Source organism: Tachypleus tridentatus, chromosome 10 (genome assembly GCF_004210375.1).
Source record: "Tachypleus tridentatus isolate NWPU-2018 chromosome 10, ASM421037v1, whole genome shotgun sequence".
Classification (NCBI taxonomy): domain Eukaryota; kingdom Metazoa; phylum Arthropoda; class Merostomata; order Xiphosura; family Limulidae; genus Tachypleus; species Tachypleus tridentatus.
This window is the reverse complement of record NC_134834.1, coordinates 166725459-166748601: the sequence shown is the minus strand read 5'-3', so window position 1 is coordinate 166748601 and position 23143 is coordinate 166725459. Positions and strand designations below refer to the sequence as shown.

The window sequence follows — 23143 nt, the reverse complement described above, 5'->3', positions numbered from 1 at the left end:
GACACAGTGATCTTCCATTTATTCAGTACATTACAAACAGTGAATGCTGACATTAGAAGGCAAACTTAAATGTTATGAAAACTTATACCATTAGTGTTGCATTCAATAACCATACCTCTTTGCAGATCTGCGAGTTCCTTTGTGGCATATTAACTCCCGCGTCTGAGATATTTGATACTATTAAAAGCAACACTCTAGAAACCTATTCAGTTATAATGTGCTCTTAAAGTTAAGATATTCCGTATTAAAATTTTTGGAAATATAGTATACGTACTTATGTGTGATAGTTAAAACTCTCTCAAGAGGGTCTCACACAAAGAGTTGGTAAGATTATAGTTCTTCCTAGTTTTTCAAGCTTGGCTCCTATTTTAAACTTGGCTAAATTTTATACCTTTACATTTTGTGCAGGTAATTTGGTTTCGTATGCAATATCACTGTGATAACATCAGTGATGCAAAATTATACCACATTTTACTTTTCATAAAAGGATTCAGTTGAAATTTCTGTTTTCTTTCGACTTATTTGTTTGTAGTTAAGTACAAAGCTACACAATGAGCTATCTGTGCTCTGCCCACCACGGTATCGAAACCCGGTTTCTAGTGTTGTAAGTCCGCAGGTATACCGCTGAGCCACTGGTGGGCTTCTGTTTCGAAAAGGCCCGTCATGGCCAGGTGGTTTAAGGCGTTCGACTTGTAATTCTAAGTTCGCGGGTTCAAATCCCCATTGCGCCACACATGCTCGCCCTTTCAACCGTGGGGGCGTTATAAAGTGACGGTCAATCCCACTATTCGTTGGTAAAAGAGTAGCCCAAGAGTTGGCGGTGAGAGGTGATGACTGGCTGCCTTCCCTCTAGTCTTACACTGCTAAATTAGGGACGGCTAGCGCAGATAGCCCTCGTGTAGTTTTGTGAAAATTAAAAAAAACAACAGCAAACTGTTTCGAAACCAAGTGAAATAAAGGTTTAATATGTCAAGTGAACAATATCTTACGTAACATGTTTTTTACTGTAATTTTGCCTAGATGTTTCATCATACACAAAACTTTACACTAAAAGTAAGTCCTCAATTACTTGTCTAAAATTTAAATTTTAAAGTAAAAACTCTATAGAATATTAGGACTAAACAACTGTACTGTTTAATACATGCTGACAATAAAATGAACCAGACAGTGACTTAAGTTTATTGCTGTTGCTTCCCTGAAATGCAGAAAATGTTTAAATTCCATATGAGGTGAAACAGGGCTTAGCTGTGTCTGTTTAATAAAATTACTTGTTACTATTTTTATCTATGTCTAGCGGGATCGTTTTTTATTTGTATTTTGATAAATGTGTACAAGAATTATTCAGCAGACTAACACATAGAAGGATAAAGAATTTTACAAGTCTTCTATAACTTGGTATAAAATCTAAGATTTGGTTTGAATTTCGCGCCAAGCTACTCGAGGACTATCTGCGCTAGTCGTCCCTAATTTAGCAGTGTAAGACTAGTTGGAAGGCAGATGGCTATCACTACCCACCGCCAATCCTTGGGCTACTCTTTTATCAACGAATAGTGGGATTGATCGTCACATTATAACGTCCCCACGGCCAAAAGGGCGAGCATGTTTGGTGTAACGGGAATTCGAACCCGCGACCCTTGGATTATGAGGTCCATAAATCTAATGACAAACATATGAGTTATAAATATCCAAGCATTCATGAAAAATATGTATCGTTTCTCTAATATAAGCATTTGAAAACATTGTATTTTAACGTGTTAAAATATTTTTTTTATATGGTAATAAGTCGTATTTAAAGAGAGAGAAGTCTTTCGGTTTATGAATGCTTTAACGTTGACGTTCTTGATAAGAAATAAAACCATGATGAATAACTGTCTGTCGTTTCATTAATGTGTGCAACGTTTCGAAAGCTTTCGGGCGTCAGTACATAGGCCAGGTGGTTAAGGCGCTCATCTCGTTATCTTAGGGTCGCAGGTTCGAATCCTCGTCACACCAAACATACTTGCCCTTTCAGCTGTTGGGACGTTATAATGTCACGGTCAATCCCACTATTCATTGGTAAAAGAGTATCCCAAACGTTAGCGGTGGGTGGTGATGACTAACAGCTTTCCCTCTAGTTTTACACCGCTAAATTAGGGACGGATAGAGCAGACAGCCCTCGTGTAGCTTTGCGCGAAATTCAAAACAAACAAACGTCGTTACCCAACGTTCTTATTCTGGTAAAACGTTGGGAAGGTTGCGTATGCCAATTTCGACTGTATAAATACTTTTAGATAGCTACTGCATAAGCTATTTGCGATAGAAATTTACTGTTAATGTAAATACATTTGTGAATGATAAACCTATATCAGTGTTTCTGTTATTGTTTTCTTTATGCCAGCCAGCCGTTCTAGAATGTATGTGCTCAAAATTACATCACTTACATGGAAGTCAAACGAGGTAAAGAGATTTTAATAAATCAGAATCCTCTAAAGTGACGTTATGTATCATCCGCCCTTTTATTAGGTAGTAGTTTCTTAAATAATTTTCTATTGTAAATTCTATATCATTCTAGCGAAGAAATAACAGCACTGCGAAACAAATAATTAATAACAACGTTTAACTTTACAATGTAATATATTATCTTGGCAAATTAAAAGAACCATTATTTCAGTTTAATACTTCGAAATGAATGTTCTTGTTTAATATGTTTAAGCACTAGATTACAAGAACTGCACGAGACATTAAAGGACTTTCAAAATCAGTTTCCGCGTAGTCTGAACATTTTTGGCAAAACCTTTTGGTGATTTAAAATATTTTAAAATTTTGTGATGTGAAGAAAAACTGAAAGATTTATAAATTACTGTAGTGTAGACGATGAAGTGATAAGTTTATAATATTGTTAGTGATTACATTATGTAATACAAATTTTGTTCCTGGATAGTATGTGTTAGTTCTTAATTGCTTAGCTTGTAAAAGTACAGAAAATGGCCATTATTCCCTTCAAACTTTGCCTTTGTGACCTGGATAACGAAAGTTAGAAATTAACCTATTTTCTATGTAAAAACGGTCAAATTTGCACATTTTCATTTACATAAGGTCTGAATAAAACAACATATGAATCAAGATTTACATGTATTTATACTAAAGTTATACAAAAATGAACAAAAATCTTTAGAAGTGAGTAGTTTTTTCGAGATTTGCGACTGTTATGTAAATCACTTTCACGTATCAGCCCCCAAAATATAGTCTCCCATCATGTTTTCGTGACACATCCCTTGGCAACGGTGTTTAAAGTCAAGTATATCTTGGTGGAAGCGCTCGCCTTGTACCCTGAGTATGCTCCCATGTCTTCCTTGAATTTATCAAGATGAGCGTCAAGGATATGGACTTTCAGGGTCATCCTGCAGCCTATTTTGCTGTAGTTCTTCACCAGAGCCTCAACCAGTTCCACATAATTTTCGGCCTTGTGATTGCTCAAGAATCCCCGAAACATTGCGACAAAGCTGCCCCAAGTTTATGTCTCACTTCCTACTGAACTTCTTTGGAAATTCTGTGCACTCCAGGACCTTCTATATTTGTAGTCCAACGAAGACACCAGCTTTGACCTTTGCCTCAGGCAGCTTAGAGAAGAAGTCTCGAAGGTACTTGAAGACTGCAGACTCCTTATCAAGAGCTGTGACAAATTGTTTCATAAGACCTAATTTTATATGGAATGGTGGGAACAGCACCTTCTGGAGGTCCACTAGTGGCTCACACTTGACATTGTGCCTCCAGACAGAGAACGTGGTCCGTTGTGGCCAGTTTTTCCTGTTGTAGTGCGCTGCGGTGTCCCTGCTGTCCCAAAGGCAAAGATAACAGGGAAACTAGAAAAAGCCTCCTTGGAGACCCATCAGGAATGTCACCATTTTGAAGTTTCCAATAACCTCCCAGCCATACTCATCATACTTCAAGGCTTCTAACAAGATCTTGACACTGTTGTATTCCTCTTTAAGGTGCACCGAATGAGCCAGGGAAAGAGACGGAAATTTATTCCCGTTATGGAGTAGCACAGCTTTGAGGCTTTTGGGTGAGCTATCAATAAAGAAGCGTCATTTGTTCGGGCTACAGGCAATTCCAATTGCTTCGCACAGACCGTATACATTGTAGCAGAAGCAGAGCCTGTCTTGACGAGTGAAGTTTTACAACATTCTAAAAAAATGATTGTAAGTTCTACAACATTCTAGAAAGTTCTTGAAAATTCTTGTAAGTTTGAGAAAATTCTCTATCAGCTACTCAGCACTGAATCTACCCGGAATGGTCTGGAAAATGGGTAAATTTTAAAATCAAAGTCTGAAGGGAAAAATAGGTCTTTTCCATTTACTATAGATCACAAGCAATTGGGAAATAAGACTTTCTGCCCAGGAACAAGCAAAAGTAAAAATTTTTTTACATAGTTTTATCAAACAATAACAACAACAACAGAACAAAAATCCTCGTGGCGAAATTTTTAGTATGTCTGATTAAGGATCGAAAACTATGGGTATCTGGAAAGGTTTCTTACTTTTAATTGTTTTTATTTCTTTGTTTTAATTAAGCACAAAGTTACACAATGGGTTATCTGTGCAATTATTGCAATGATCACCACGGGTATGAAAGCCCCGTTTTTAGGGTATAAGTCCACATATTTACCGCTGAGCCACTAGAGGAAGGTTTCTTAATTCGTACAGATGTTTGTAAAGTATTCTGATTGAAATAAAATAAAGAAACACGTCATCCTTAACAAAAAGCAGCCAATCAAGATACATCTCTTAAGAAACGTAATAAATGCTCATATTGTATATTTAAGGAATAACTTTTTCTTTACAAAATAAGCATTATTTTACTCTCTTGTATTAATATATTGTAATAAGTTTACTTACAAACTTATATTTCGTAATTTATAATGTTCTTTTTCAAAACAATATACCTTAAAGGGAAATAGTTTGTCAAAATTGAAAAATAAACATATTCCACAATAGGAAAACAAATCAGTTTCTGTAGCACTGATTTTCGTTACGTAAACTGTCCCCCTTTTATTAGTATACTCCATTTTCATATAAAATCGTCTATGGTAAAGTAGAATCTTTAATGATAAAAGCACTTTCAGAAAATCCATTTGGAACAGAATGAACTTAAAAATGGTGAACATTGAGAGATTATTAGCATCATGAATCATGCTACCTTTTATTATTACTATTTTCATCAAGTTATTTTAGACGAAACTGTGTGTTGTGCATGATCCATATAACTGTGAGTTGTGCATGATCCATATAACTGTGTGTTGTGCATGATCCATATAACTGTGTGTTGTGCATGATCCATGTAATTTAAAAAAATGTCAAATTGATTGCAGCTTTTATCATGTCACTAAATCCATATGAAAAATATAGATTTCTTTGACTTCTACATGAAACATGAATTAAATGTATTTTTATAACCTGTCAAATTTATGTTATTTTAGAAAAAAAGTATATATAAATATTTTTTTTAGAATTTTTCACAGCGTTTCACTAGAAGACCACTATTACCACAATTAACATGGCGTTATAATGTTCTATCGTTTTGTAGGCCCTTTTGTATTATTTGGTTCACACAATAAAGAATTAATTCATTTGTTCAATAAACGATTGCTATAGCCATGTTCAGTTGTAGGCTTAATTTCATAAACATTTTCAACATAAACTTCACAACTAAACAGAGGCCTAGCTTCAAATTCAACGTTTCAATACGTAGTATGAGATATACCCCTATCTTAATTAGCTTTGATAGATAAATAAATACGTAACTCATCGAGTAACTAAACAACAGAATAAAATTGAAATACTTGTTGAATACGTTATTGATTTCTATTGAATTTTCACACACCGACCACTTGCATCTACATTACACTCTTACTCCCTGTACCCAAATTCCACGAAATTTCTAGACGACCACATCATCGCGAAATCTTCAGGTACTCAGGACCCATTACAATCATTCCAACCAGTAGCTCTCTTCAGAAAACAAGCAAGTCACAACGTTACAAATATAGCTTACAAAAACAGAATAGTAGACGTCTTATGTTAACAACTGATGTAACTTCTAAAACAAAGGCTTGAAACAACATTCGCGAGCAACTATTTCTAAAATCATCTAAATTACAAAGTGAAAAAAATGTTTAGTTCCTTTCTGTTATATGTTAGATACGGTCAGATGAAAAATAACCTAAAACACATTATTTGAAGCAAGTGGTAATAAAATTATTTCTAAACAGGTAAAAATACATTGAATGAGTTAGATATCTTGTCATTTGGAATTAGTCTGGTTAGATTTGATTATGGAACTAACTTTCCGAATCCCCTTCTGGATGGTGTATCTCTATATATTATTCTAATCAACAGGTTTCAAGTCCTTTATGTACGAAGTCCAATGCTTTCTTCCATGAAGAGATATCTCGACCCCTATCTGTTTATATCAATCTGAATACTTCATTTGTAATCGCATTATGAAAGTGATAATTAATACAATTTTCGGTTAAAAAAAACAAGAAAGCCTTTATGGCAGTGGATGGTCATTAGTTCTAAATTCCAATGGGTTTCTCTAACCTGGCCATTTAGTCCACATTTTAATTACACCCGTAAACACTTTCCAGTCCTTATGTTGTTGTTTAGGAATAATAGTTTTAATAATAATAGCTAAGAAAATAGGTATTAAATAAAATCTGAATAAATCAACCAGTACTAAAGTAACGCTCATTGAAATACCAAAACAGGAACTTGGAGAAATTTCGTGATAATATATTTTTATTGCTTCTGTGCACAGCAAGTCGTCATGATGTATTAACTTTGAAGTAAAATTGTGATCATACAATGATTTATCTACAACGTTTTTTTGTACTTAAAACAATAACGTAGCTTATCTATGGTATTGTAAGCTGGTTCAGATGTTCGTGACGCGAAAAGTATAATCCACACTTACAATAACCATGTCGAAATAAAAGCACAAACACATTATTTTACCAGGGTTACAATTAAGCAATGTAACTCTTTTTTTCAAAATGTAAGTATGTATGTGTACGTATATTTCTTATATCCACTAAAGTTATGGCATGAATATTTGATGAGTCTTAATTAAGTATGTGAGAAAAATAACAAATTATGATTTGTGTACAAAATAACAGAACTACGAGTAACATCTAAACCATTTAGTAGAATCGCGCTGTTAAGCTTTACCTGTTAAAACAACGTTTTATTACGGAAGTGTAAACAGTGCTCGCTACTAAAGTTTGTAATCCTGTGCTTCAATCTGTGATTGTGTTTTTGAGTATTTACATTCTATTTCACCTTCTTATAAAACGTAGGATTGGTTTGGTTTGTTTTCAATTTCGTGCAAAGCTACTCGAGGGCTATCTGCGCTAGCCGTCGCTGATTTTGCAGTGTAAGACTGGAGGGAAGGCAAGTCATCACCGTCCACCGCCTACTCTTAGACTACTCTTTTACCAACGAATATTGGGATTGATCGTAACATTATAACGCACTTACGGCTGAAAGGGCGAGCATGTTTGGTATAACGGGGAATCGAATCCGCGACTCTCGGATTACGAGTCGAGCGCCTTAACCACCTGGCCATGCCGGGCCAGAAACGTAAGAATGGCTATACGAAGATAACTTCTATGTAGCTTTGCACGAAAATTCTTAAGCAAACAAGTGCTTTAAAACCTCGAAAAAATTCATCACTAAATACCTTTAGTGTCATACTCGTAACATGATGATCACCATTTTTTGGTACACTGCAAGACACCGTGATGTTATTTCTCTAATAAGTTACGTAAAACCAGGAAGGTATCAAAGTTTCAATCATTTCATTGGAGTGAAACTTTTATTTTGAGCCCACAAACAGTACACAAAATTTAATTTTCATGGATTTACTTATCACACTTGCACAGCAAACAGTAATTTCGCACAATCCAGGATAACAGGCTTTCTTGTACCTCATAAGCTATTTCAGTCTTAAGGCAGTGCAGTCTTTCCTTTTTATTTATCAGAGTTAGAATTATTTTCTCATCATGAGAATTTTTTTTTATTTTGGAGAAGTCGGGCCTAGGACTACATAAATTCCATACGAGAATAAGTTGAATTTATTAGAATAACCAAAACTTTACTGTCTTTTTTACTTGTAGGTAACTTAAAATACACAGTTTTTACAGCAGGTAAAGGGCCATTACATCACTGTGAAGTGAATTTACTTATATTTCTATCATTAAATTGTGAAATAAGTTTTATAATTTAACATGTCGACTGTTACCTAGTGCATCTCACTGATAAGTGTACTACATAGTTATATTTAAGTTAAAATTTGATTTAAAAAAAACTCAAACTTCATATCTAATATTTGTTTGCCTGCTTCATAAATTTTACTTTCAGCTACATAATAGGCTTAACCGTTCTTAATTTAAATTTAAAATGATAGACTAGGGTAAAGACAGCTAACGAACAGCACTCTTCACCAACTCTTGAGCTATTAGTCACTCTTATAGCGCACCCAAGATCATAAAATTGTGGAATAAATTTTTGCAACAAGAAAAATGAATCCTTAGATTTACCATAAGGGAACTCTAACCCATAAGGGCATTCCCTACCTCTCTCTTTTCTTCATTAGCCTAATTCACACCTTGCTAAGTTTTGAAATCGCATTTTCCTGCCGTAATCCTAGTTAATTTATATGCGCAGTTATGTGTCGTCAAGATAGAACATCATAGTAGTTGTAAAGTTACTGCATCCGTACAGGATTTAACTGCACAGTTTATGAGCATATATTAAATTTAGAGTTCGGCAAGACCAATGTTAAAAGTATATCAATATTAGAAAAAGTTATAAGACTTTCAAAAAAACTGTTAAACAGAATACCCCTTATTTCAGCGACATAAAATCAATAACAGGAAATATTTCTACAGTTGCCTAACTTATACATATAGTCAAAATACAGAACATTATTTTGGGCATAATATAGATGTCATTTAATTGCTCTAACAACCTGAAATAAAACAAAACCTTGGAAATTGCAGAGGTTTGTTTCGCTAGGGCTGTCAAGAAGAGGACATAATTTCGCTTTTCTTCGAGATGTGCAACTTTCCTTTGTGCAATATACTAGAATGCATATTTGTTACGAACTTGAAACCGTTGGTAAGTTCTTACTCTTTCATAATAACATATTAATTGTACTTTATCACATTTGCAAGTGATCTTTTTGTAATTACAAATTTTCTTATAATTTTTGGATCACTGATTAGTATATGTTGTGCAGTTACTATTTGTCTTCAGGTAGCATTTCAGGTTTATAGAGAGGTTTTGATATTTTTCGAGCACATGTATTGACCAAGGGAACCAAAAAGAATCTTCAACATGCCTTACAAAATAATAAAGCAGTTAGAAAAATAACAGAACATTCCTATTGATATTTTCCAAGTTTGGTTTGGTCTAGTACTGAAGCTTGCATAACCACAATCGCTCTTTATGGAAAATTAAAAACAAACTTTGTTGGTAAAATGATATGAAAATATTTCCTGCATTGTTGAGGAAGAGGCAAGTGATAGAAAATAACAATGATGACATAACTCTTAAAGTGGCGTTCGTACAAATGTTTGTTTAATAATACATCAGTGAGAGAAAACTAAACCTTTAAAGAGTGCACGTGCAATAGATGAACGCAAAGCAAGGGATAATCCTTGGTAAAAGTGGGTGGCAGGTCATTCTCCTTTTTTACTGAGTAAGAATAATAATAAAGAAATAGTTAGAGTAAACTGGCCTGGCATGGCCAAGCGCGTAAGGCGTGCGACTCGTAATCCAAACATGCTCGCCCTCCCAGCCATGGGGGCGTTATAAAGTTCGGTCAATCCCACTATTCGTTGGTAAAAGAGTAGCCCAAGAGTTGGCGGTGGGTGGTGATGACTAGCTGCCTTCCCTCTAGTCTTACGCTGCTAAATTAGGGATGGCTCAGTGCTGTGGGCTAACAACATACTCACTTAAATACTTGTTGAAGAATCCGCAAGCGTTTGCGGCCCTATGTTCCTAGATAGAATCTAATGGTGATAACTAACTAACTAACTAGAGTAAACTGGATAAAAAAATTGATGCATTATTTATGCATGTGCATAATTTATCGACTCAATTTGCGTATTTGAAACGTTTTGAAGGAAACATATTCCAGTAGTCACCTTCTTACATAAAATTCTGGTTCAGCCTCGGCGAAGTGATCTCTGGTGCTTATTTCATGGAATTATGTAAACATCATGTAGAAAGTAGTAAATATATCACCATTTATCTTGTAACATAACATCAAATCTGCTGTAAATATTAATCACATTGCGTTTGTATGAAAATAAATAATGCTATACGCATCATTTGTTGCAAATCTTTGACTCGGTACAACTTTTCATTGATGCGCTTCTACTAGAGAAACAAACACATTATATACATATGAATCTTAATAGTTTCTAACTGATTGTGGCTCGGCAGTGACTTTCAAAGCCTACAATGCAAAAAAATCGGGCTTCCATGCCAGAGGTGAGCAGATCACAAATTGTCCACTGTGTAGCTTTTTGTTTTAATTAATTCCAACAAAGAAAAATACATTATGAAACATATCCATTTATTTTACTGTGGTTTCAGCATTTAAACCTAAAATGCTATAGCTTTTCTGTACCCAAAAGAAAAACAAACTATTTTTTTGTTTTTCTACAAGCCAACAACATATTATCTGCAATGCAAAGCATTAGCAGCTTATACACAGGACAAACAAACTACAATTAAAGAACGTTTTGGATACATCTTGAAAAGTATTAACATATTTTATTAACTTCTTAAAAATCATAACACTCCAAGTTGTAAACGAGAAACAGCCATAATGTGTCACCACTACTAATTGTGAGCACCACAGCTAATGGAATGACAATTACTCGCAGGCTAAGGAGGAGAGTGGATCACCTAAAGGTTCCTGAAAAAAAGTTTTGTATGTGGTATAAAGTCACGTAAAACATTGTATTGTGGGACTGGTAAAGAACCATAAAGAAATGTTTTTCACATCGTTGAAACAATTGCACACTTTTTCAAGCTATTAAATTCTTGGGCTATATTATGAATAAAAATGTCTCAAGAACCTTCTCTTAGTAAGAAAGGGCAACTCTCTTTTACCCATCATGATGTTCACATCCATAGAAATCCTCAATTTCAAAGAGTAATTACATGCCTTTTCTCAATTTCTGGATGAATTGTTTGGGGATTTTGCTCCAATCTCTTACCAAGGCTTTTTTCAGTTTATCGAGTGAGATCAGTGGATAAATTAAATAAGAAAATTGTCATTGAAAGTGGTCCTTGGTATATATTCTGTGAGTGCTGATGAAATCCGTTGAATATGCTACCCAAGACAGTTTCGTGGTAGTTTCATTTTAATGGTACCAACGAAAGACCTGGCAATTATTGCGCAGCTCTTGTACCCAAACGCCAAGAATTTCTAAGCATGTAAAGGTTCGTTCTAGTAGATGCTTCACAAAATCTAAGCATGAAACCCAAGACTGTCATGTTCAGTATTTTTATATTTATTTAGAACATCTCTATAGATGATAACGGTAATCATGAAAGTCAAGCTTCTAAAGAAGGTTGTATGTATTTGCTACCATCTAGAGACTGCTCTACTGGAGCTTGTTTTATTTATTTATTTGTTTACGACATAACAGTAGCCTTGTTTGTGCTGCAGGATGACACGACATTGATAAAACAATTTTAAATTGAGTCAAGTTACCATTATATTAGCTCTGGCCAGGTGGGCTAAGGCGTTCGACTCGTAATCTGACGGTGGCGGGTTCGAATCCCCATCGCACGAATCATGTTCGCCCTTTCAGCCGCGGGGGCATTATAATGGTACGGTCAATCCCAAGAGTTGGCGATGGGTGGTCATTACTAGCTGTCTTCCCTCTAGTCTTACACTGCTAAATTAAGGACGGCTAGCGCAGATAGCCTTCGAGTAGCTTTGCTAGACATTTAAAACAACCAAAAAGGCCCTGGCGTAGCAGTGAGTGGCTTAGTTTACTTTTCAGGTGACCTGTGTAATTGTTCATTCATTGACATTCTACTCATAACAACATACATTTCAATACATAGGGCTTAAGTATGACAACAAGTGTATTAGTCTAATGGAGTCGTAAATGATGCCACTGAGTTATTTTCATAAAGTGTAATTAACTATGAAATGTATCCGTACACAAATTCAGGATTTAAACTTGGTTCAGACCAGAATACACTGATTCCTTCCAGTGTGAAATTTACTCACTTTCTGACCAGTGCCATACCAACGGACACGTGCTTATACATGAAAGATAATAACATAATCACAATACCACAGTTAGGTGTTATGAACAAACTGCTTTTTTTTTTTAGTTTAAAGAAGTGTGTTTGTTTTCTTTTAATTAAAATATTACATTTGTTAATAAAAAAACCTAGTGGTTAGTCTATTTTCACCAATGAAAATCTAGTGTAAAACACATAATAATCTTAAGCTTAGCTTTATGGTTTTTCTTCTGTAAACAGAAAAAAGTTATTTTAAAAAGTATCATGACAAATTTGACAGCATTATCTGTTACTCAAGCGTTAATTATTCATTATTTCGGTTTTGATATTACGATTTAAGTATATATCATACTTCTAGTAGATACAGAGAATGTACTGTTCACGAATACGTTAACTTTTACTTACCACACCAGTCGTCTTTATAATATGTTTTTACTTCTCTGTTTTATATATTATTTTACAGGAAAACAAACTAAGGAGACTGAATTTGTTGAGATACCACAAGTGCTAACTTTCATACACGTTTTAATTTCATTTAGAAGAAGAAATAATTAATTAAACTACAAAAGGGATTATTTTATCAAAAGTTGTATATTTCCAGTGATGGTATAGGTTGATATCCATCAGAGTAACGTGTGTTGCAACATTCCAGCATGACTGCAAGAAGTTCAGTGAAATCAATAAAAACGTACTGTAAATCCGTAATGGAATTACTAAGAAAGAAGTGTTTAAAGTTTTATCACTAAATTAAATTATTAGTTACAGTTAAAGGTTGTATCCTTATGAGAAAAAATAACAGGTAATAAGAGTCATTAAGATTGGATTTTGCGCTACTTTATATGGTTAAACTAAGCCTAAAAGGAAAGGTTAAGCTCATGAACTGGATAAAGAATTTGTCGATGTCTTTATTAACTGTAATTTGGTTATGGAAGTAAGTTTAATACTTTTTGCTTTTCTAATTGTACTTTTTGTAATAGCTCCCACCCCCACCTCAATGTCACAGTGGTATGTCTGCGGACTTCCATCAGTATCTGTGATGGGCAGAGCACAAATAACTCACTGTAGTTTTTTGCTTAATGTTAAACAAACAAACAATCTTTATTTTGGAATAAATGATGTTGCGAAACAAATCACTCACAATGGACCCATTAAGTGAATTTATCTGAAATACAGTCAGAGATATTTTTTTCACTGATTAAAATATATCTTTTTCGTCATACATTGTATCGAATAATTTTCGAATTATAATTCGGAAACTCGTAGAAGATGCAAAAAAAAGGTTTTTATGCTTGTATTAAACTTAGTGTTTTCGATCTATTGTGAATGTTAAAGAGCACTGCCTGAAGCCTGCCTGTACTGTCAGGATCTGTAACGTAGAAAGATACCAGCTTTTACCCTTAAACAGCGGGAATGTTGTAGGTAGTAGCATCAGCTGATGATGGCCGTCGTTTAGGGTTAATAACATTAGACGGTGACTGAATACGAGGGTTTTTGCGACTAATAAAGCTAATGAAAAAATAACATTGTGAATGGTATGTTACGTCACCGTGTCTATACTTGCTTTCCTAAAAGCGTAAACTGCATTTGTGTTTCAGTGAACTACCCTTATATTGTGGGAAATAAGACAAAACCAGTTGCAGCTTTTGAATTGAGTTAGTCAGCCTGTATAATGGAGTTTCTGTATCTACGTAGAACTATTGAGATGTTTTAATAATTGTATGTTTGAAGCACTGTGTTTTAGAATTTACTTATCTTTCTAACTGTTATCTTAGCTAATATATGATGATAGTCTTTATAAATGTGCGTGTATCTGTATATATTTGGAAAACGCCAGACCGATTGTCACCAAACCTGATATGCATCCTTACCCTCCTTAGGGAGTGACATCTGATCGGTAAGCGGATCTGACTCCATATACTAACCCCTCGTGCACTATATCTTTTTAATCTCGCGTTGAATATATATGTCACATAAAAAAATATAAACCTGCTTATTTAGTTATTTATCTGTTGAAGCCTGGTGTTACCTTATGATTAGGGCGCTCGACTCACAATCGACCCATCATTGAACATCCTCGTCTTTTTCAGCCGTGAGGGCGTTATAATGTAACAGCCAAATGTTAATACAGAGTAGTTCACCAGATGGTTGTAGATGGTATTAACAAGCTATCTTCTCTCTAGTCTATTATGCAAAATTATGGATGGCTAGCATAGCCTTCGAGTAGCTTTGCCCAAAATTCGACAACAATAACGATAACAACAAAGAACGATTTCTATTTTAAGATTTGTTTGTTATCTTCTATATGAATTTAAAGATCAAAAAACATTTTAATAAAAACATGAGAAAGAAGTTTATAAATCATACAAATGTTCATATTGTAACAGATTTACGAACATATATTTATTTTAAAATCGATGTTTGTTTAAGTTAAATAATGAAAAGTGAGCTTGTAAATCGCGTGAGGTCAGCAAAGAATAGAGCTAGCTAGCATTCCCCTCAAATGAAATGTACCTGTGTATCAACATAGAATTAATTCGCTTATCGTGAACCTTCGATAAAAGATTCAGTTACAGATAAGATAGAAGTCTCAGCATTGTTTGTAAGTTTATAAAACGTTTGTGTATAAATCATTATTTATAATAACTATGTGTAATAACCGTTAGTATAAATTGTTGTTTGGATATTAAAATATATTTGTGTTCAGAAAGAAAATTGTGATTATCAATCTAGTAGGCCATTATCGTAAATTTGATACATATCGACTTTCAATTAACTTCTAAATTAAAATTAAAATTTCCAGTTATTAGAAACCGTAAGACGTAACTTACGTACATAACATAATACATCTGAGATATGTCCAAAATGCCTAGCATAGCGAGGTGGTTAAGGCACTCGACTTGTGATCTGAGGGTCGCGGGTTCGAATCTCCGTCTCACCAAACGTACTATCTCTTTCAGTCTTAGGGTCATTATAATATGACGGTCAATCCCATTAATCGTGGGATGAGAACTTGCAAGGTAGGGTATTTTGTCATAGAAGGTTACAAATTTAGACAAACAACCAATTTACTATTTTAACTATTTTTGACAAAATATAACATCTTCGATTTAGGAAGCTTTCGGAGTAATGAACCCGTAGAGCAATAGACCGTCACCCATTCTTGTATATTATTTGTAGTCAAGTAGGAGTAATGTAGCGCGAATGTCAGTCATAAAACATGTTTAGGTCTTTGCAATTTTTCAAATGCAAAATAAAGGATGTTTATTCACTTTACAGTTAGAAATATCATAGTTTAATTGATACAATAAGAGTATGGCGGGATAAATGATGCAAAAAATGATTGATGCTAAGTTCACAGTTGTGACGTCAGTTCCGAACAATGTGACGTAGTTTTCAGCAGTTCTTGAAACACCTGATGAGATTATTCGTTCATTTATCAAACTTTGTCAGTTTTCATTAAAAAGCTTGTGCAGGTGGCACACTATTTTTCCAAACATATACATTAAAATATAATCCTGTTCAATAAGTATCAATTATTTTATATCCTAACACCAGTGTCGGATTACGCTAAGCTACAGAGTGGAGCTTCAAAGTATATAAGGCGTCTTAGCTGTCTTAAAAAAAAAAAAGTGAGTGGCCTGACTCCCATTTCAATTTTTTATCGTATGATAAACTTTACATAGCTTAAGGCCTCACGATGTCGTTATCTGGTAATGCCTTACATCAAAACCGAAGTGTATAATCTCCTTAATATTAGTTTACATATTTTGTAATTTGAACATTGAATTAATTAACTGAACTCGTGATTTGGAATGGAAGCAGCAATATGGAAACATAGTATTTGATATGCGATCTGTCTTTTTCACTATTTAACTAAACGTCTGCACAAAAATAATACCATTCATTATTAGCGATTAAGGCTTAACACTCACTACGAGATGAATGACGCGGTTAAAAGCATTGTAGCGGTTTTTCGGTTTAGATCTATAAATTCCTTTTTAACACGAATTGCAGCGTCTGAAAAAGAAACATAACAACAGAAAAAGCGCTATTTTGAGAAGATGATTCAGTTTACTCACAGCTATATACCATTGACAACATGCACTTCAAACATCTGTTTCTAAAAGGCTAAAATTTATATCGTCCTTTCAAAAACGAAAAGTTATTTAAGCTTAAACGTTTGAATGAAGTCGCTCAACTAATGAAAAAAACAACTTAAACACCCGAAATAATAAAAGAACAAATATTATCTGAGCCTTTAAGAGCACATCAAAAACGAAAAATATTCTCATGACATGTGAAATTATTCTTTTTATTTGAACTAAATGATTTCTCGGCAGATTGAGATGAAAAAAAAAAGCAGATTAACTTACGCGTTAATGATCGTTGTTTCTTTATTGTGTAAAACAGGGCATTAACAGCATCAGCTGTAAGTATTTACATAACATTAATAAAATTACTGAATACGTTAGGACTTGTTAATTTAATTATTTCGTTCTTCTAATCGTCTGCGATAATTTTTTACAAATATAGTTTGTGTACGAATTAAACTAAACATTTCAGAAGTTTTTTGTAGGATATTTCCGACTGTTTTATTTTATCATTATTTTCATACAGAATGGATGTTTTATGTAGGAAGCGTTTAATGCATTATATGGTTTTTGTACCATTATAAGTTTGTTCATCTGTACGGCATCTCATGCTCACAGTGAGATAAACGGCATTGCCGTTTTTAATTATGTACCTTAGTTCAGTTTATTTTGAATTTCGCGCAGAGTTACACGAGGGCTATCTGTGCTAGCTGTCCCTAATTTAACAGTGTAACACTAGAGGGAAGGCAGCTACTCAAACCACCCACCGCCAACTCTTGGACTACTCTTTTACCTACGAATAGTGGGATTGGCAGTCAAATTATGACGCCTACACGGCTGAAAGGGCGAGCATGTTTGGTGTGACGAGGATTCGAACCAGCGACTCTCAGATTACGAGTCGAGTTCCAACGTGAGATTAAACAAACTCGGACGTCACATACAGTCTATGCTTTCACAAATATTGTGACATTTATACAAGGAACCACAAAAATAAAATATTAGATATTTTCTACCGATAACCACCACTGTTGCAATGCTAGTGAGGTCCACTAGAAATATGCTTTTGTTATGAAATTCAAGTTTTATTCTCTTCTTTGAATCGCCTACTTTGTTTTTTTTTTTATTTATAAAGTTACGAAATATGTGTGCTTTCTATTCGTCGGAACCAGGTTATTGGACATGTCAAAGAAATCTATCATAATATATATATGTATTTTGCATATACAATTTCTTTCAATGATTAATCGAACTTCATTATACATGTCCCAAAATTTGGATCCACAGAGAAAATAGACATTATTTAAAGCTAAAGAAGCACGTTTCTAATGTCGAGTGCACATATTTTAGGAAAGAAAATACCCTGATGTCACAGTATACCAATAATTGATACCTGTATGGCTATCAATGGCACGAAATATAATTGATAAATCAATTAAGAATCAATTGTGTATTTGTATCGATCCAGACTTTTGGGGCATCGTGTATAGAGTGATATTACTTTTTGTACATACAGTTAGTAATGAAACTTAGAAGGAGTAATATTTAGTTTATAATACGTTACTCGGTAACTTATCTACATTTTTGAGGAATTGTTAGGTTATTTCAGTTATATAAGATTAAATGTATTTGATAATTAATCAGTTAACAGAAAAGTGTCAAGTCGCTAGGTTCAGTTATGGATATTTCGGGGGCAGAAACTTTGGAGGAAACGTTCCCATTGGTTTTTCAATACAGAGTCAATACTTCGAATAAATAAATTTCCTGATTCCATTCGAGTAACTATACTGAATCTCGCGAATCGAGTAAGTAAGAAATATTGTAGTTTGGCACAATAAGAACACTTCACTTCTAGTGTCCTCCAAGGATAATAATGTATCCCTACCACAGCTACAAATGAGGAATTACGATTTGCTTACCTATCTTGGCGATCTTACAGCGTCAAAAGTCATACCGTTAAGAAAAGTGAAAATATTATTAATAGAATTCCATTTATTGGAGCTGTTTTATTAGTATTTATAGTGAACTGAAGTTGAAATGTTAATAAATGCACAGTGCCATATGGTCCTACTGTAGTGTTTCATCAGCTTATTTTATGTGTGAGATTTAAACTTTATTAATCATGAGTGATTATGAAACATTGATAGTTGGTTTGATAATTCAATATTTAAGTACTCTGAATAATGTTATCTTATTGATAAGGGAGAAATGATGAACTGCTTATTAAATATCGAGTGTTTATTAAATTAAATATACTTCTGGTTCATAGAGGACGCTGTAAGCCATGGAACTTCAGTAACATGCAGTTTTATCAAGAAAAGTACAGAAAAATAAACAGTGTTAACCGTCGACCTTCATAGATCGTATTATTAGAACGCAGAAGGGCTTTAACGCTAAGTTAAAGGTAACTACGTACACCAAGTCTTCGCCGTGGGGAATGAAACATTTTGTTGGAACATGTCACTTTACATTGAAGTTCTAGATCAAAGACAGCTGACAGCGTGGTGAAAGAATAGGGTCCTTGAGAATAAAAGAAATATTTCAGAATATAGTCTCAGCGTCTGTTGGTTTACTAGTTGAACTAAGAAAAGGAGAAATACCAGAAGAGCTGTTCATCACATCATGGCTTGTTGGAATAGTCTCTCAGGATATCTGGTACATAAACCAGGAGGGGGTAAGTAACGTTGTGTGGTATTTGGATAACATTGTTATTTTGTATGTGCTTTTGTTTTTAAAATTTCGCTTGGTTGCTAAATTAATTATGCAAACGGCTATCTGTTTTGACTCGAAGACTATTCGTGACGTCTTTTGGAAAAAAACAACAACATCAAAACCTGGAAATCTTAGTTAATTACGAATATTATTGTTGGAAAAATAGAGCAACAACACCGATGACTAACAAAAATCAAAAGGTACCGTCTTGACCGTTCGGAATAATGTCTCTCAGACTGAAAGGGCAAGCATGTTAGGTGAAGAATTTAGATCCCAAAACCCACTGGTTACGATTCGAACGATCTAACCACCAGGCTATGTCAAGACCCTCTAAAGTATCATTTCTTGACAATAACCTAAAGAGGAAAGAACATTTGCCCCCATGTTCACAACATGTAAAAAATATAGTATCTTGAAAACCGAATCGTAATGTTCTTTTTAACAGGTTAAAACATGTAGCCACTAATCCGAGGTCAGAATGTTGATAAACACTTTGTCTAAACTCAATCACTGTCGGTGTTTTCCTTTTAAATTCTGGCTTTAATTCTTGAGGTTAAGAAAAATAAATGTATTTTGAATCATTTGTTAGTAAAGTTATGGATACACGAATAAAGCGTTAGTTGGATTTGTTTTTATATAGTTTGTTTTTTTGTTTCTGAATTTCACGCAAAGCTACACAGGGCTATCTACGCTAGTCGTCCCTCATTTAGCAGTATAAGACTAGAGGGAAGGCAACTAGTCATCACCATCCACCGCCAACTCTTGGACTACTCTTTTACCAACGAATAGTAGGATTGACCGTGACCTTATAACACTCCCACGGCTGAGAGGGCGAGCATGTTTGGTGTGAACGGGATTCGAACCCGCGACTCTCAGATTACGAGTTGAACGCTTTAACCCACCTGGCCATGCTGGGCCTTTTATATACAGGATTACACATAAAAATTATGTTATAAACAATTGTATATATGTAAAAACGGCTTGTGTGGGTAGAGAAAATTCTATGTAGAGGAGCGAACAACGTTTCGACCTTTTTCGGTCATTGTCTGGTTCACAAACCGAAGAAGGTCGAAAGGTTGTTCGCTCCTCTACATAGAATTTTCTCTATCCATACAAGTCGTTTTTACATATATATATTTCTCTACAAGTAGGTTTTTCTCGTCATCACGGATTATGAACAGTTGATTGTAAGCACATATTCAACATCAAGTAATTACTAAGGTTGCTGTATTTAACTACGTTCAAGAATAGCTGAGGTGGTGAAGACGATATAAATGGAAGGAAAATGTGTGAACAAGTTGTTTTCGTACTACATAGTAGTGCAAGGTTTTTATTGAGAAATTTGATGCTCTAGTCTAGTCAGTACATGTATGTATATCCACATCCAGCTGGGAACAGCGATAGTACTTGTCGGTTTATGTATATCCACATTCAGTTGAGAACAGCAATAGTACTTGTCGATTTGTGTATATCCACATCCAGCTGGGAAAAGCGATTGTATGTGTATCTGTAATAAGCAAAATAGTGTTCTGTTTTCAACTTCGTTGTGCGATAAAGAAACCTTGCACCGATACATCAGCCTGATACAATTGGAAGTATAAATAATAAAGTATTAAATATATACTTGCGTCTGACCTGTAAAAGTGGGTTTTCTTTAGCCACTCCGGTTTCCCTCATATCAGTATTCAAAAGGGCATTGGACCTTGTGCCCCTCCCTGAAAAGGGCCTTAATTAAATGCAGTTTTAAGTTAAATACAACTTAAATTTTAATCAGAACCATTTATTGAACAAAAACACCCCAGTAAAATATACTTCCAATAAAAATTAATTTCTAAATCAATCCTCACGCATGTCTGGATCTCTACCTTGCCTTGTTGACGTCATCAACTTCACCACCTCATCCATCTTCAAATAGTGGAGAAGAATCACCTCATCCATCTTCAAACAGTGGAGAAGAAGAAACAACATCCTCCACAGTGTCTCTCTCAAAACAAAAATTCAGGTCAATGTTTTCGATAACGAATATAATCTCTCTAGCAAAATATTGTCACACCTGGGGTTGAAAGGACAACAATGGTTCCCAAGTACTTCAGATGGAAAGAGCAGGTCAACTTAATGTGGTTACTCGATCTAACTTACTGTCACAGTTAGTTGTGTTTATATACTTCACAGTTCCAATATATAATACTGAGACCAAGTAATAGAAAACTAACGCTAAGACATTTTATTAACAAACCTGAAACACTAATCCACAAGAAAAAACACGTTAAGATATAATACTTACAATACGTGATAATAATAGTCCCTAAGTGATTCATTGGTAAGTTTGTACACTTATCATGCAAATCATCGGGTTTTGATAACCCTAGTGGGCAGAATGCATATAGCCCATTGTGCAGCCTTGTGCTTAAGAGCATTTAAACTGAACAACGAACACTCTAGTCTAGCGCTTCAAAATTACAAACTAGATGCCACGGAGAAGCTCGGCCTGGCATGGCTAGGTGGGTTAAGGCGTTTGGCTCGTAATCCGAGGGTCGCGGGTTTGAATCCCCGTCGCACCAAACATGCTCGCTCTTTTATCCGTGGGGGCGTTATAATGTGACGGTCAATCTCACTATTCGTTACTAAAAGAGTAGCCCAAGAGTTGGCGGTGTGTGGTGATGACTAGCTACCTTCACTCAAGTCTTACACTGCTAAATTAAGGACGTATAGTGCAGACAGTCCTTGAGTAGCTTTGCGCGAAATTGAAAACAAACAAACAAACCGAGAAGCTCTACGCGCAACTTTCACGTTTTTCAGGTTCTTCTATCAGGGTTCTTTCTCGTGCATATTTTGTCTCGTGGCTGTTCTTGTTTTAGCTGTTGGGTTCGGAAAGTTTCGTTCTATTGTTTTTATGTTGTCAGTAGAAATATGCTTGTTTATGTAGTTCGAATATAATTTGTTTATTACCTCATTTGTCAATTTGTTGAGCCTATTTATTTATTTTTTGCTATTTAAGATACACACACACACAGATATATATATACGTAAAATGTTTTGACTCATATCCAAAATTATAATGAAAATTTATTTTATGGCTACTATGGCTGCTTTATCGTGTAAAATTATTAATGCTTAAAAAAGTAAAAGATGCTTATTATTATTGATGTAAAAATTCTTGAGAGATAAAGAGCAACAAAAATTCTGCTTTAGTTTAAACAGTATGTAAAATCTAATACAAACAACAAACTAAAGTAACTTGGCATAACTAACATTGCATCATACTATTCATGTACTGCAAAACTAAATTACATTCAACTTGGTTTTCAATGCATCACATTGTGTTTTTCTCGGTAGTGAATCGAGGGAGACAAATTGAATTTAGTTTCACAGCGTTCATTCCAGTGTTCGCTATTACGCATTACCTGCTTACTTTTTGGAGTTGCTTCCACGACGACGACGAATAATGGCGATATATATATTATTTTAAAATTTATTTGAAAGTTAACTTTTTGGTCATCAAAACTTGCAATATCGTGCGAAGTGACTTTCTTCTTCACATTTATACCACTAACGAAAGAATATTTGACCAATTTTTCGTTCTTTCTTCTTCACTTTTATACCATTAAACAAAGAATACCTGTACAATTATTCATTCTTTCTTCTTCACATTTATACTACTAAATAAACAATACTGGTACAATTTTTCACTTTGTCTTCTTCACTTTTATACCATTAAACAAAGAATACCTGTACAATTATTCATTCTTTCTTCTTCACTTTTATACCAGTAAAGAAAGAATAACTGTACAATTTTTTATTCTTTCTTTTTAATTTTATACCACTAAACAAAGAATACAGGTACCAATTTTTCATTCTTTCTCTTCACTTTTATACCAATGAAGGAAAGAATACTGGTACAATTTTTCATTCTTTCTTCTTCACATTTATACCACTAAGGAAAGAATACTGGTACACTTTTTCTATCTTTCTTGTTCACTTTTATACCATTAAACAAAGAATACCTGTACAATTATTCATTCTTTT

At 34.4% G+C, this 23143-nt stretch overlaps 1 protein-coding gene across 1 annotated transcript in view; it reads left to right on the top strand.

The window, feature by feature from the left end:
• LOC143230859 (uncharacterized) overlaps positions 1 to 23143 on the top strand; it is a 226756-nt gene that overhangs the window by 6503 nt on the left and 197110 nt on the right. The window contains exon 2 of the mRNA XM_076465126.1: positions 18675 to 19079. Within this exon, the coding sequence (XP_076321241.1) occupies positions 19028 to 19079 (52 nt within the window). The 5' untranslated portion in view covers positions 18675 to 19027. The remainder of the gene's footprint in view (positions 1 to 18674; positions 19080 to 23143) is intronic.